Source organism: Nicotiana attenuata, chromosome 11 (genome assembly GCF_001879085.1).
Source record: "Nicotiana attenuata strain UT chromosome 11, NIATTr2, whole genome shotgun sequence".
In the NCBI taxonomy this organism is placed as follows: Eukaryota; Viridiplantae; Streptophyta; class Magnoliopsida; order Solanales; family Solanaceae; genus Nicotiana; species Nicotiana attenuata.
Window position 1 is genome coordinate 24,605,198 of NC_031999.1, and position 13,599 is coordinate 24,618,796.

Here is a 13,599-nt window from a genome sequence, read left to right on the forward strand (position 1 = left end):
ATATCTTATATATATTATGTATTATATATAGTATGTTATGTATATATATTGCCTTATATAATTTCTTATAAATATATTATAGCTTATATAGAATTGTAAGTTAAATATTCTAAAGAGTCAAATTTAAACATACAAAATAATTGCAAAGAGATATTCAAGGGAATGTCTTATAATTTTTATTATTACGACATTAACAAAAATGGCAATATCTTTCTTAGTCTTCCTCCCCCTAATGGAATGAGCACAACAAGATGTTAATACCACCATTAAAAGGAAAAAAAACTAAAGAAGATGTGCCAAAGTACAAGTTACACCATAATCTACATAGTATCTCTAACAAATTTCATAAATCCTTCAAGGTTCGGAGGAAGTTCCGTTGGTGGTGGCGGAAAAGAAGCTTGTTCATCACCGCTTCCGGGCGAAGCAGCATCCTCCGCAAGTTCCGCTATCATTTTTTCATAAGTTTCGTCTATCTCCGGTTGTGATTCTGCAAGTCCAAAATCTTCTTTCCGAATGGATCCAATCTCTGAAGAGTACTGATTTTTCCAAGCTCTCCCTCATAGACGCTCTATGATCACCTATTTGAAGTCTTGCTTGACTGAAAGCGCTCTCTGATGCCACTGCTGAAGCTTGAATACATAAAATATCCCGAGCCATCCTTGCAAGAACCGGAAAATGTTTTTCTCTGGCCTTCCACCATTCCAAAAGATCAAAGGTGCCGTCTGGATTCTCCTTTTCAAGTTCCTGCTACAAATAAACTTGAAGCTCATTTAGATGTGAAGTATCATCAATATTATCACCTTGAGAACCCCTGAACTCCGTCCAAGAACTAAGTGCTTTTAGGCCCACAGTTCTTTTAGATGATTGTGAACTAGACGAATTAGGAGTTGGAACATTTGGTCTAGCATGATCTAAGGCAAGTTGATAAGCATTATAAATTGTTTGAGCATTTATTTTAATTGAGGCTTTTGCATCTGCAAGTGTAGCAAATTCCTCATCTGAAAGATCTAAAGCCTTATAAATATTTGAATACCAAAAGTGAGGACCTCCTAATTTCATAGTAGGATTTAACATGACAGCAACACCATAAATAGGGGGGATAGGGGAAAAAAATTTAAACTTTTCTTTCATTACATTTATAGCAAGTTGATAAATTTTCCCACCCTCTGAAAAATCAACAAACAAATCACATAGTGCTGCAATATAAACTAAATAGTTTGAAATAGTAGGATAATATTGCCCAGACAATTCATTTGTAGCTTGATGAAATTGTTGTAAAAAATCTATAAGAATTTTTACATTATTCCAATCTTGATTTGTAAGGATTTCATCATCATCCTCACCACCAACACGAGCATTAAACGTTGCATTAATTGGGTTTCTATATTCATATGCAACAACTAAACTTTCGTACATATAATTCCATCTAGTCTGACAAGCTTTAGGAACCTTTCTTTCTCTAAGGCCAAATTCATCACATTTTTTAAAATACTCTCTAAGTCTACTTCTACGGTTTGAATAAAAAGAGCCATTTGGATTAAAAGTAGGGGTTACTACAGGAGGGTCAGGCGGGGCATCATTTGGATTATTATCAGTTGGGTTAACAACAGGACTAGTAGGTGTATCATCTAAATCCGGTTGTGTTTCATCTAAAACTTCATTTTCCTCATCATTTTCATCAATAGTTTCATTAGGATAAAGATCATTCATATATTCAGCATTTAATTGTTCACCTGGTGCAACATCATGGCAAAATTAACTATCGCTAAATTGAAAACAAGGGTTATCACTATCAAGAATAATAGGTGCAGGAGGACGGGTAACAGGTCTGGGTCGGGGAGCCGGGGGAGGGGTAGTAGCTTGGCGACTAGATTCACCAATTTTAGATTTTCCCTTACCACCAAACATTTTTTTCAAAGAAAAGGCCATATTAATTATAATTATACAAACTAAAACAAACAAAACTATATTATTAAAACTTAAGAGTTGGAACGAGTTTACCGAATTGATGAACAACTTCTTGAAAATTGAATATCGTTGAAGACTTGAATACTTCAATTCACCAACTTCACAATTTTTCACGAAATTGCAATAATAAAGTAAGCAATTATAGAAGAAAATTAGAGAGAGATTGATGAATTTGTGAGTAAAAATGAAAGAATGAGGGGGTATTTATAGTTGAGAATAGGGAAAAAGTATAATTATAAAAAGTTTGGGGTTAAAACAAAGTTTGGGGGCCAAATGGCTATTTTCTAAACTTCCCAACTGCTACTTTTTTAATTTCTAGCCGTTGGGCTTTTTTTTTTAAAATTTTTTTTTTTGAAATATTACCGTTGGGCCCGTGAGCCCGTTAGGCCCGGTTGAACCGGCCCAGGCCCGCCTGCCGGTCCCGGGCTAAACGGTCCTGGGCTCGCGGGCTTTTTGGTTGAGACCGGCCCACAGTGGGCTTTTGCACCATTAGAGACTGGCCCGTTTGGCCCGCGGTCCCGGGCTGGGCCCGGCCCACAATACATCCTTGGCTGCAAATCATTTTATTAAGTTGCTTGCAACGTGACTGCATCAGCTGCTTGTAGATAAACTTCAACAGAATACTAAATGGATAATCTTCTTTCTATAGTGGAGTAATATATGAACATACACAATATAATAGTTTCATAACAAATTTATATTTATAAAAACTCATTATTACAAAATAGTGAAATCAAAAGAGCATATTTCCACGTAAACTATGTAAAGAAACAAAATGAACAAAAAAATAATGAAACGAATAGCGATAAGGCGTAAAGAGACAAAATTATCCCTACGTCCGACGTGGTGGCACGCTTGCATCAGATGTCATTACCATATTTGTCAACTCCTCAATCGTACATCACACTCCTCTGTCTCTCCCACTTTGCCACTTTCTTTAATTTGCTCTTCCCTTTAGGGTTTTGCATCTCGAATTCGATTCTGTCATATGGCCGGAATGAGACTGTTGCCGGAGGACTCCGACGTAACGCAACTCCGACCACCGGCAGCAGCCGACCTGATTTCCGACGACGACCGCTCCGTGGCGGCTGACTCTTGGTCCATCAAGAGCGAGTACGGAAGTACTCTCGATGATGAGCAGCGCCACGCTGATGCCACTGAAGCTCTCAATTACCGAGCCGAGTACAGGTTCTTATATATAGAGACTATAACTTTACCCGTATCGTTGAAGATGTTACTGGTATAAATTATGATTTATCTAGTGGAAAAATATTAGGTTAACAGTTAATTTGACAGAGGAAAAAAATCTCGAATAGTTTAACCAATTTGATTAATTGAAAGTTGTATGAAATTTATAGTATAAAATAATATTGTTAGCTGAATGATGTCAATTATTTGGTTATGTCCTAAACTGAAAGAAGTGTCATAGTATAAATTAGGGTGGAAGTAACGACATTGAACCTTGAATTAAGGTATTATTTTATCTATTATGATTTGTTTTGCTTTATCCATTATTGGGCTAGAGAATTCTAAGGTAAAGCAGTAGCCAGACTCTATTTTTTCATATGTTTCGGCCTCTGTATATAGTTGCAAGAAGAGATTATCCATTACAAACACGGTTAAATGGTTTATGAAGCTTTTGATTGTTTTTATTTTTGTATATGAGCAGTTCTGACAAGGATGAACAGGATGGTGAAGCAGTTTCCTCAATGCTTGGTTTCCAAAGCTATTGGGATTCTGCTTATGCTGATGAATTGGCAAACTTTCGTGAGCATGGCCACGCTGGTGAAGTTTGGTATGGATTAGCACGACGACAGCTTGCATCTTTTCCTTTTTTCATCTATCCACTTAAGTATTATGTTATCCTCATTCCTTCCATCGCGACACTATCTATCAATCAATCAATCAACTATCCATCAATCCAGAATAAAGTAGGGTTGTCTATATGAATCATTTGGAACTATTCCACTCCAGCTTGATCCAATCTTTAGAGCTCAACAGTACTTACGAATTTGGTAAACCAAAACTCAGTCAAGTTTTTGAATATAGTAGGGTAAAACTCTATGCAAAGTTATAGTCGCAATATCTTTCTTTTGATCCTAGCTATCAGATAATATGTTGCTTTTGGTTCTTAAGTTTGAAGAATTCTAAGAAATGCTTCCCCTCTGCGCTCTATAACTTCTCTACCAAGCAAGTCATACAGTATTTGTTTCAGTGTGTGGATCACTAGTGGAAACTCATAGTAACTGAGAGAATGAACGGGTATTTGATGACTAGAGTTTTTATGTATAGAAGATCTACAGCATGGCACTTTGATGATTGGCTGGAGTAAGATCTAGATTTAGCTCTTTATGATATTTTTATTCCAATCATAGAGAATAATTAGTTTTTCATGTCTTTCTTTCTTCCTTTTAGGCTTTTACGTTTCCAACCCCCTAAATGCTAACCAGGAAAATAAATGAGAGGGTGGTGCTTGCATATTGGTCAAAGAGATATTTTGATGTGAATATTTTTGCTGTATTTGTGTAGGTTTGGTGGCAATGTCATGGAAATTGTTGCCTCTTGGACCAAAGGTTTGTGCATGGACATTTGCCAGGGTCACTTGCCAAATCACGCAGCTGATGCCAATTCTGAGCCAGTTGTGCAGCGTGAGAAGGACTTGTCTGGTTGGAGTGTGCTTGATATTGGTACTGGCAATGGACTGCTTCTCCAAGAGCTTGCTAAACAAGGGTAAATTTAATTTTTTTTGCTAGCAAAACATCTATAGCCAGCTATTTGCTTCGTTTGTCATTTTGTAACCAATAGATGAGCTTTCTTGTCCTAGATACTTTTGATGCATATTCTCTATAACCTGTTAAAGAGCCATACTGTCACAGTGAAAACTTTTGTGAATTACCTAGTTCATAGGGTATCAAACAGTTAGTTGTCATGAAGGTTTCTGTGTGTTTGTGCATGATTTAGCAACTTGACGCTTACACTAAAGTGCCTATTAAGCTAGGTGAAGCGCACAACTTAAGATTCACCAAGCTTCAGGGCTTAAGTGCGCTTTAAGCAAGTCTTTAACAACACTTCTGGAAGATGACAAATAAAAAGATAAATGTATAACTTTAAATTCCTAAAGAAAGAGAGAGATTATGCATATAACTATAGTAGTTGTACCTAGATAACAGATTGAGTAGTTAAATTAGCATGTCCATCCCTGTGGCTCGGTGGGGAAAATGGAAGTGATCTAGTGGCCAACATCTATGTACCTCGTGTGGTTAATATAGTTTAGGAGATTATATGGCTTTCTTATCACACATTTACACCTACATCTTTTAACTTCTATTAGAAGTGCCCAGGTCTTATTATATTAAAACCTACTCATTGTTTTAGCAGTACTTTAATCAATTTTAGTCTTAAACATTCTCGGTGTGTGTGGGTCAGAGGGGGAGAATCCGAAGATTATTACTTGCTAATACACATTACATATGGCGTTAGGTTCTCTGATCTCACTGGAACTGACTATAGTGAAGGAGCAGTTGACCTTGCACAAAGCCTTGCTGATCGTGATGGTTTCACCAATGTCAAGTTCTTGGTAAAAATTTACCTTTTTCTTCTATTAATTAAGCAAATTTGTGATGTATGCACGGCAGCATCTGAATCCAGTACGAAAAAGAAAAGGAAACCAGTGCTTCTTTTTGTTGTATTCAAAATCTTGTGCTGACTAACTGCTTTTCTATTATCTTCTTAATGTTAAGCGGTCTCTGTTATTTTTCATTTTTGGTTACGTTCAGGTGGCTAGATATACAGATAGTAGCAAGTTTAAATCATCTTTACTTGTGCACGCAATGAACATTTATTAAGTTCCTGCACTGGAAGATATAGCACTGATTATACATGTTCGGTGATCAAGAGTACAAACATTGAGCTAACTTAAACGCGGGATTTTTGCGTAGGGAAGAACCTTCCATAACAGTTGCAGATCTTATTAATATTGTGCTCTTGTCATGTGTGCTTATTTATCTGGTGCTCTCTTTGCTGGAGATTGGCTTCTTCTTTTTCGTGGTTAAACAAATTTCTACTGGCTAACAGGTTGATGACATTCTTGAAACAAAATTGGATAAAAGGTTTCAGCTAGTTATGGATAAGGGGACCTTAGATGCCATTGGATTGCATCCTGATGGTCCTATCAAAAGGTAGAATCCTGTATGTTACATGTGTCTTGTTTTTATCTTTCATGTCCTAAAACGCTCTTTACTCTGGGTACCTCCCTCTATTGGCCTAGACTGTTAGTCTCAATCAAATAAATAAATAGAAGTGTCTTCTTCAAGAGTTGAATTGATGACACAATTTAGTACGGTACCCAAGTAGGCAGAGATTCTGAGTTTTAAGTATTAGTGCCCCCCATCATTCATGTATTACTGTCCACCAACAAAAGTATTTTCACGTGCTTGGCTCAAGACCTAAAATCACTAAATAAATAAATGTCCTCTCTCTAAAAGTTTTTAACTCCTTAATGAGCATACTTATTTGTCTCCTTTGTTTCCCTTTCATATAGTTAAGGTGTTCCCTGATTCTTTATACATATAACATTGCTACTTTTCATATCTCACGTTATTCTTCGGTCATTTCAGGATTATGTACTGGGACTCTGTTTCAAGACTTGTTGCTCCTGGTGGATTATTGGTGAGAGCTCCTCCTGCTTCTGTCCTGTTTATAATTTTATTCAGTGCAATCATTTCTCTAATTAATCAATTACCTATAATTTGATAGTAACCCAGGGCCCATCAAAATTCAAAGAACAGATGCAGAGACATTGTAGTGACCACTAATGTTGGACTTACATTCCCATTAGAAACATTCATAAGTTAACATCCTATATTCTATCATCTTTTCTGGGTATTAATTAAATGTTTGCGACTTGTTCGTTTCTAATATAACTGCGTACAAGATTATCTATTTGTTTGTGAATGGGAATTCATCATGATCTTCCAAAATTATCTTTCTCTGCTCTTTTACCTGACTGGTAACCTCTGGTAGGTAATTACATCATGTAATAGTACAAAAGATGAATTGGTAGAAGAAGTGGATACGCTCAATCAAAGAAGGAATGCTGCTTGTCAACAACCAGGAGGAGTTGGAGACCGAGAAGCTTCAGTAGATTCTCCTCCATTCCGCTATCTTGATCATGTTCGCACCTATCCTACGTTCTCTTTTGGAGGATCGGTAGGCTCACGTGTAGCGACTGTAGCATTCCTAAGGAACTAGGGGAGGTCATTGGTCGGTCTGGTACGATTTTGAAAGATTGTATTTTTGGTTTTGGTTTTAAAAATGTTATTCCAATGCCATATCAAAATAAATTTGGTATGGTTCGGTTTTTCAGTTTTGGTTTGTGGTGTTTGATAACCTCGGTATTGCTCTTTACAGTTATATTTCTGTGAACCAAACTTGTAATTGTGATTCATAAAATTGACTTAATAAACTCACGCAAAAAAAGACAACAAAAATGAAAGAGAACAATTTAAACCAAATGTTAATGATGTTTTAATTTAAAACGAGACTTTCGGTTTTAGCTTGGAAAGAAAAGTGAAGAAAAGTGCTTTTTTTTCTTCGAAAGTGCTTTTCTCAAAAGTACTTTTGGTGAGAAGTAGTTTGTGTTTGGCTAATTAGTTTGAAAAGCACTTTTGAGCAGCAATTAGTGTTTTGCCAAGTTTTAAAAAATTGCTTCTAAGTGTATTTTTTTCAAAAGTGCTTCTCAAAAAAGTATTTTTGGAGAGAAGTTACTTTTTTCTGCTTCTCCAAAACTGGCATAAGCTGCTCAAAAGCATTTTTAGCTTATTTACATATAAGCCATATGTTGGTTTGACCAACATATTTTACCGCTTTATCCCCAATGTTATTTTGTATTCTTCAAAATATCATTAACTGAATTAAAACCTTAACCCTCTTCGTAATTCCCTCTCACTTTATTACGACTTATTTTAAAATTTATCAATATCTCCTTTGCCATCAAGAGTGCACAGATTCTTAGTTGCCGTTAAAAGCAATTAGTACATTGCTTTGGTTGAGAAAGCTCTCTCTCTTGTGTAATCACGCTGGCTTCTTCATTACTTTTACTTTTAAAAATTTATTATGCAGCAATATATGTTGCCCAGATATTTCAAAGTTCTCTTTTGCTTTCTATCTGAAAAATGAAACATTGTATCCTTGCAACTATGAATACATGAATCAACAAAGTGCTTCCCAAATCTTTTTATTCTTTTGACTTTTTAAGAAGGAAAAAGTTAACAATGGATTTCAAATTTCCTGGAAAGGATATTATAGCAGAGCTAATGAAAAAATAAGCTCCGTCATTACAAGCTATAGGGCGATTAATTAAAGGGATAATTTCACATAAGTACAACTCACACACCTGACTTGCAACATAATAGCCTAGATATCACATTGCAAATCTATAGCCCAAAAATAATAGGCTAATTCCCGAAAAAACGGCTTATTTCACACAATCAACATATTATCTGAAGGTAAGAAATTCAAACACATTTATGTGCAATTGCTGAAGCAATCCAACAGGATAATAGAAAAATAAAAAATTGATAAATGAATTGTAGAATTCCTCCAACGCGTACAAATCTGTTTCATATAGCACATACACGAAAAAGAAGAAGAGAAGGAAGTGTCAAACTTCTGTAGGGACCTCTTACACGCTAACAATGTATATACATCCTTATAAACTGAAAAAAAAATATATTTATACAACATTATACACAAATATACACATTTATACACAATTATACAATACTGTATAACTTGTATAAACATGTATAATAGTGTATAAGAGGTGTATGTATACCCATATACACAATTATACATTATTATACAGTGCCGATACAACCTGCTACATAGTTATGATTTTCCAGAACTTCAAACTTCAAACTTCAAACTTCAAACTTCAAACTTCAGAATCTTCCAAAATTACCAGAACTTCAAACTTCAAAATCCTCCAAAATTAGTAGTTGTTTGTTGGTGCAAATCAAGTTTGAGAGCTATTTATTTTCAGATCTGTGTGTATTTTCATGTTTCTTCTTCGTTCTTCTGCTTGCCACCATGGACGACGGAGTCTTTCTTCGAGCCTTCTTCGAGCCATTAATGGCAGAACTGCGTAGGGGGTAAAGGAGGGGAATAGCGGGGGCTAGGTTAAGAGAGGATGAGGGATCTATGTGGGTTAGAGAGAAAGAAGTGAGAGGCGGTGAGAGAGAGAAGGGAATGAAGAAAGAAGAAAATAATAAAAACCCTAAAAGTATGTCTTTAATAGTGGGCTAAAGGCTGAAAAATTTCTTTCAAGTTATGTACAACATGGGCTATATAGGGTAAGAGATTTAAATGTGGGCCATTTTCGGTTGGGTTATTAGGCCAAGTGATATGGGCTGTAACTCTTTCTTAATTAAATACCCCAAAGGAATATATATGTATAAAAATGAAAATAATCACATATATAGTTACAAATAGCTGGAATCCCAGCACTGCTACTTGAACAGAATTCCATATGCTCAGTTGCTAAGATTTAAATGAATAAGAAGGGAAGTAAGGTAAAGGCAAAGACTACAGCCAAGTATAGTAAATCCAATAGTTCCACCAACCATGCAAAAAAGTTCAACACATTGAGATATGTAATCCAACTCTTTCTTGCGTTTCTTCTGATCATAATATAAACTTGCAGTAGCTGTGTAATTCCAACCCTGCTCATGATCACATACCAAACACCTCTCCAGCCTCTCTTTCATCTTCACTTCTTCCATCCTTTCCTTCAAAACTTGTATATTTGCATCAACTACATGCCTTGATTTCCCTGCAATTATGACCGACAAAAGTTTTTCTTATTCTAGAGCGGCGATAGTATTAAAATAGAATTTAACTTATGTACACAAACAATATAATGATTTATAACATTCTCAATGTACTTTAACCTATTACAGTGCTAGGTTAATTGTCTTATCTTCTAGGTTACTAATTTCATTTATTATGGATGACTATCTTTATCTTTTAAGTGATCTGATAGCGTATTAAAAGTTAATAGATGTAAGCAGAAAAAGAAAGAAAACAGCATACCTTCATCTCTATAACTCTGAGCTCTAATTTGGGGTAGTTTTTGACGGATTCTGTACTTGCTATATGACATGACGATAGCTGGTGAAAGAACAACTGAAGAAGCCATAGGTTTGATCAGCTTTTACCATTAAGAAATCAAAATTTCAGGATAATGAAACATACAAATTAAAGGGCCGTAATGAGAAGATCTAGCTTTCTGAGTTTATAAGAGACTGTAGTGCTGGCAAGTCTTCTGTATTATGATTGCAGTAATCGCATCTTTAAATGTTTGCTTCACGTCTCAGATATATACAATGACATAACTTCGTTAATTATTATTATTATTATTATTATTATTATTATTATTATTATTATTATTCTATTTCATTTTTCTTAACTAATGTTTGTTTTTTGCTTAGCGAGTCAAATAATACACACACCACTAGACAACATAAAAATCATCAATTAGGATTTGGTGGTAAGGTATGAAAAAAGTAGAACGTTTTGAACCCAAACAAAATTGTTTAGGTGTGCCGGCAACTAAATAAGAAAATAAAGGAGCTTTGAATCCGGATTAATACCCATATTTTATTGTTATAATTTGTTTCTGGTTCTGGATTTACTAAGTCAATACTTTCAATAACAGAGTTAATATATTTTGTAAATACATGAACCATGCTGACTTGGGACTGTGTGGATAGCACTAGAAGTAAGAAATGAGGTTTTGTTCAACAACCATGTCGTATTATCTGTTCAATTAGCATTAATTAATTAATTGGATAATGCTTCCTAGATATCTTCTTAATCACGGGATATGGCATGACAACTAGTTAAGCCAAATATTAATAAAGAAGATAGGAACAAATGCCTACTTTTAGGAGTGCATCACAAAATTTGTTATATATAAGAGGACCAAGTTAATTTTTGGGTCAATATAGGACAGCTCAAGTAGAGCTAAAAATTGTCAAATGTGGAACCACGTATTTGTTCGACTCCAGCTATATTTACCATGCATAAAATTATCTTTGTTTGGTGTGTGAACAAAGTCCTATATTTGTAGCTAAAATGATTGAGAGTCTACATATAAGATGTAAGGATCACTTAATGTTGTGAGGTCTTGCGAGAAAAATCATGCGGGCATATCTCAAAAACAAACAATATCACACCATGTTAAGCTATTTTTGGGCTGATTTTAGCCCAATAGCTGGTATCGAAGCTTAGATTTTGCGGGACGAATATGGAGATAGTAAAGTGATGGTGACAATGCGTATGCAAGAAGAAGCTAGTTGGATGCTTCGGTTGCCATAAATACTTTAACGAAATTGACTTGTGAATGGTACGAGGCCTTTTCGGAAAATTCTGTGGACTTGATCCAAACCGAATAATATCACAACATATTATGAGTATCTTTGGGTTAGTTTTAGCCCAATAGTCTTGTTACGTGAATTGTTTGATCTTTCCTATGAGTGTGAATAAATTGGAAGAATTTCCAGCTCTCTAGTTTAAGTAGTTATGACTTTGCTGTTGGTAACTGGTATGTGAATTAAATGAGGGAGTAACAATTAAATTTGATTTATGGTTTTAAAGATGCGTGATTTAGTTCAATACTAATTAACGACCAAGAAATCTGAAGTATAAATGAAAGGAACAAGTAAGATCAAACCAGAATGTAGACCAGTCTCGACCTCGAGCCAAAGTGACTTCGAGATGGATCAAGAATAATAAAGCTAAAGGACAATCCTGATGAACAATGAGCCAAAAAGTAAGAGAGTAATTCTTTGTCAATGATTAGATTGTCTTTACAAATGATTGGGGTCCCCTTTATATAATAGGTGAACCCTAAATAAGGTACATTTCTATTTACAGTAAAGAATCTTATTGGATCTGCTGTCTAACCGCCTAGTACGGATTCATACAAATCTATTCCGGGATTTACGCCACGATCTTGGGGATGTGGCAGGAATCTAGCTCATTCTGTTACAAACCCATAACAGCATTATCTCGGGGTTAAACATACTCGGCTTCGATACTCATTGCGAACTTCGATCCTCGGGCCTTGTAATCTGTCGTCGAGCTCGAGCCTGGTCTATCGAGCTCGAGCTCGATTCATCCTGGATTCGGACTTAAAGCGACCCTTCGAGCCCGGAAAATCGGGCATATCTGACTTTAACCGTATACAGACATATTATATACAATTGGAATTTGCAGTGAGGCTAAAGTAAAAAGAGTTGTAACGGGGAAATAATTATGAGTAAGATGCATGAAACTTGATTTTTCTTATAAAAAGATGTGTTCCCTAGAAATTAACCGTAGCTTCAGTGGCTGAATTCCATGCTAGTTAGATTTTGATTGTATTGGCGCGCGAGTAACATATCTTGTTAGTCAGGATTTAATAATAAATATAACGTTAAAACGTCAGGTAATCATAGGATAAAATGAAATGACATTACTATATCGTTGAGATAAAATTTCATTTTACATAAATTACAACTTTTTTTGTTCAAGTCCTGAAAGCAATCACTAATACTTGTATTAGAGTAGATTGTCCATATATCACACTTTTAAAATGCGACCCTTCCCCAGATTTTACGTGAACGCGAGATTCTTCACGTAGGCTGTCCTTGTTGAGAATATTGCTAAAATAGAAAACTTCAAATTTGTTTACCGGGATGCGACCCTAAGACAAAAGATGTTCCACATGACAAGACACTTTTATGCATGGGAAATATAGCTCGAGTCGAGGAAAACGCATACTTAGAATATAGGCTCCGATAAGCTATTTGACCATTTCTAACATTACTAGAGCTGCCCTTTTAATTGACCCCACAATTAACTTGGTCCTCACTTAAATGTGTATAGGGTAAAATATGCTATGCTAGATGGCCACTTAAAAGAATGACATGCGGAACCGAGGGCAATTATCTCGTTTACACCGTAGGAAATGAGACCCATAAAGAGGCAATCAATACCTTCCTCCAGGTGGCATTAATGAAGAATATTTCAGGCATTAATTGCACTGCCTGTTAGAAGGAATTTGTCATTTATGCTCACCGTTACATTTTCATCAATGGCCCTCACAATTGACATAAAGAAGAGCACGATCCTAGGACCTTGTTTCCTAGACGTAGCTATAAATAGTAAGCTCTGTTATCATTATAAGGACACAAATTTTCTGGCAGACTAACACTACAATCTATCCAAAGCTTCATATAATTTTATCTTCTTATTTTCTGTTCTTATTACTGTTGCGCCCGGAAGCTTCACTACCGGAATCTTTATTTCTGTCATTTCCTCTTCATATCAGGCTAAGTGTTATATATATTTCTTCAATTATCTTATTATTTCAGGATCGAATTAATTCACTTGTCTAGAAATCACGTATAAATTCAATTGTACCATTTTACGGGTAAACAGTTTGGCGCCAACCGTGGGTCCTAGACAGCCGTGTAATTAAGATGATTTTCAACGTTCACTACTAACGTTTACAAGGTTGGTTTTTTACTAGATTCACGTGCTTCATCTTGAACACGGACTTTTCACTGCCTTGATCTCTCTAAATGA

The 13,599-nt window shown here is 35.5% G+C and overlaps 2 protein-coding genes across 2 annotated transcripts; one reads left to right on the forward strand and one right to left on the reverse strand.

The window, feature by feature from the left end:
* LOC109234246 (protein-lysine N-methyltransferase Mettl10) lies at positions 2,851-7,392 on the forward strand. The gene is made up of 7 exons (XM_019400148.1): positions 2,851-3,156; positions 3,638-3,763; positions 4,498-4,698; positions 5,449-5,545; positions 6,043-6,146; positions 6,585-6,636; positions 6,991-7,392. The coding sequence occupies exons 1-7, from the start codon at positions 2,957-2,959 to the stop codon at positions 7,216-7,218; spliced, it is 1,008 nt and encodes a 335-aa protein (XP_019255693.1). The 5' UTR covers positions 2,851-2,956; the 3' UTR covers positions 7,219-7,392.
* On the reverse strand, positions 9,374-10,326 carry LOC109234247. The gene is made up of 2 exons (XM_019400149.1): positions 10,060-10,326; positions 9,374-9,799 (listed from the first exon to the last, which is right to left on the reverse strand). Exons 1-2 carry the CDS (start codon positions 10,163-10,165, stop codon positions 9,501-9,503), a joined length of 405 nt encoding a protein of 134 aa, XP_019255694.1. The 5' UTR covers positions 10,166-10,326; the 3' UTR covers positions 9,374-9,500.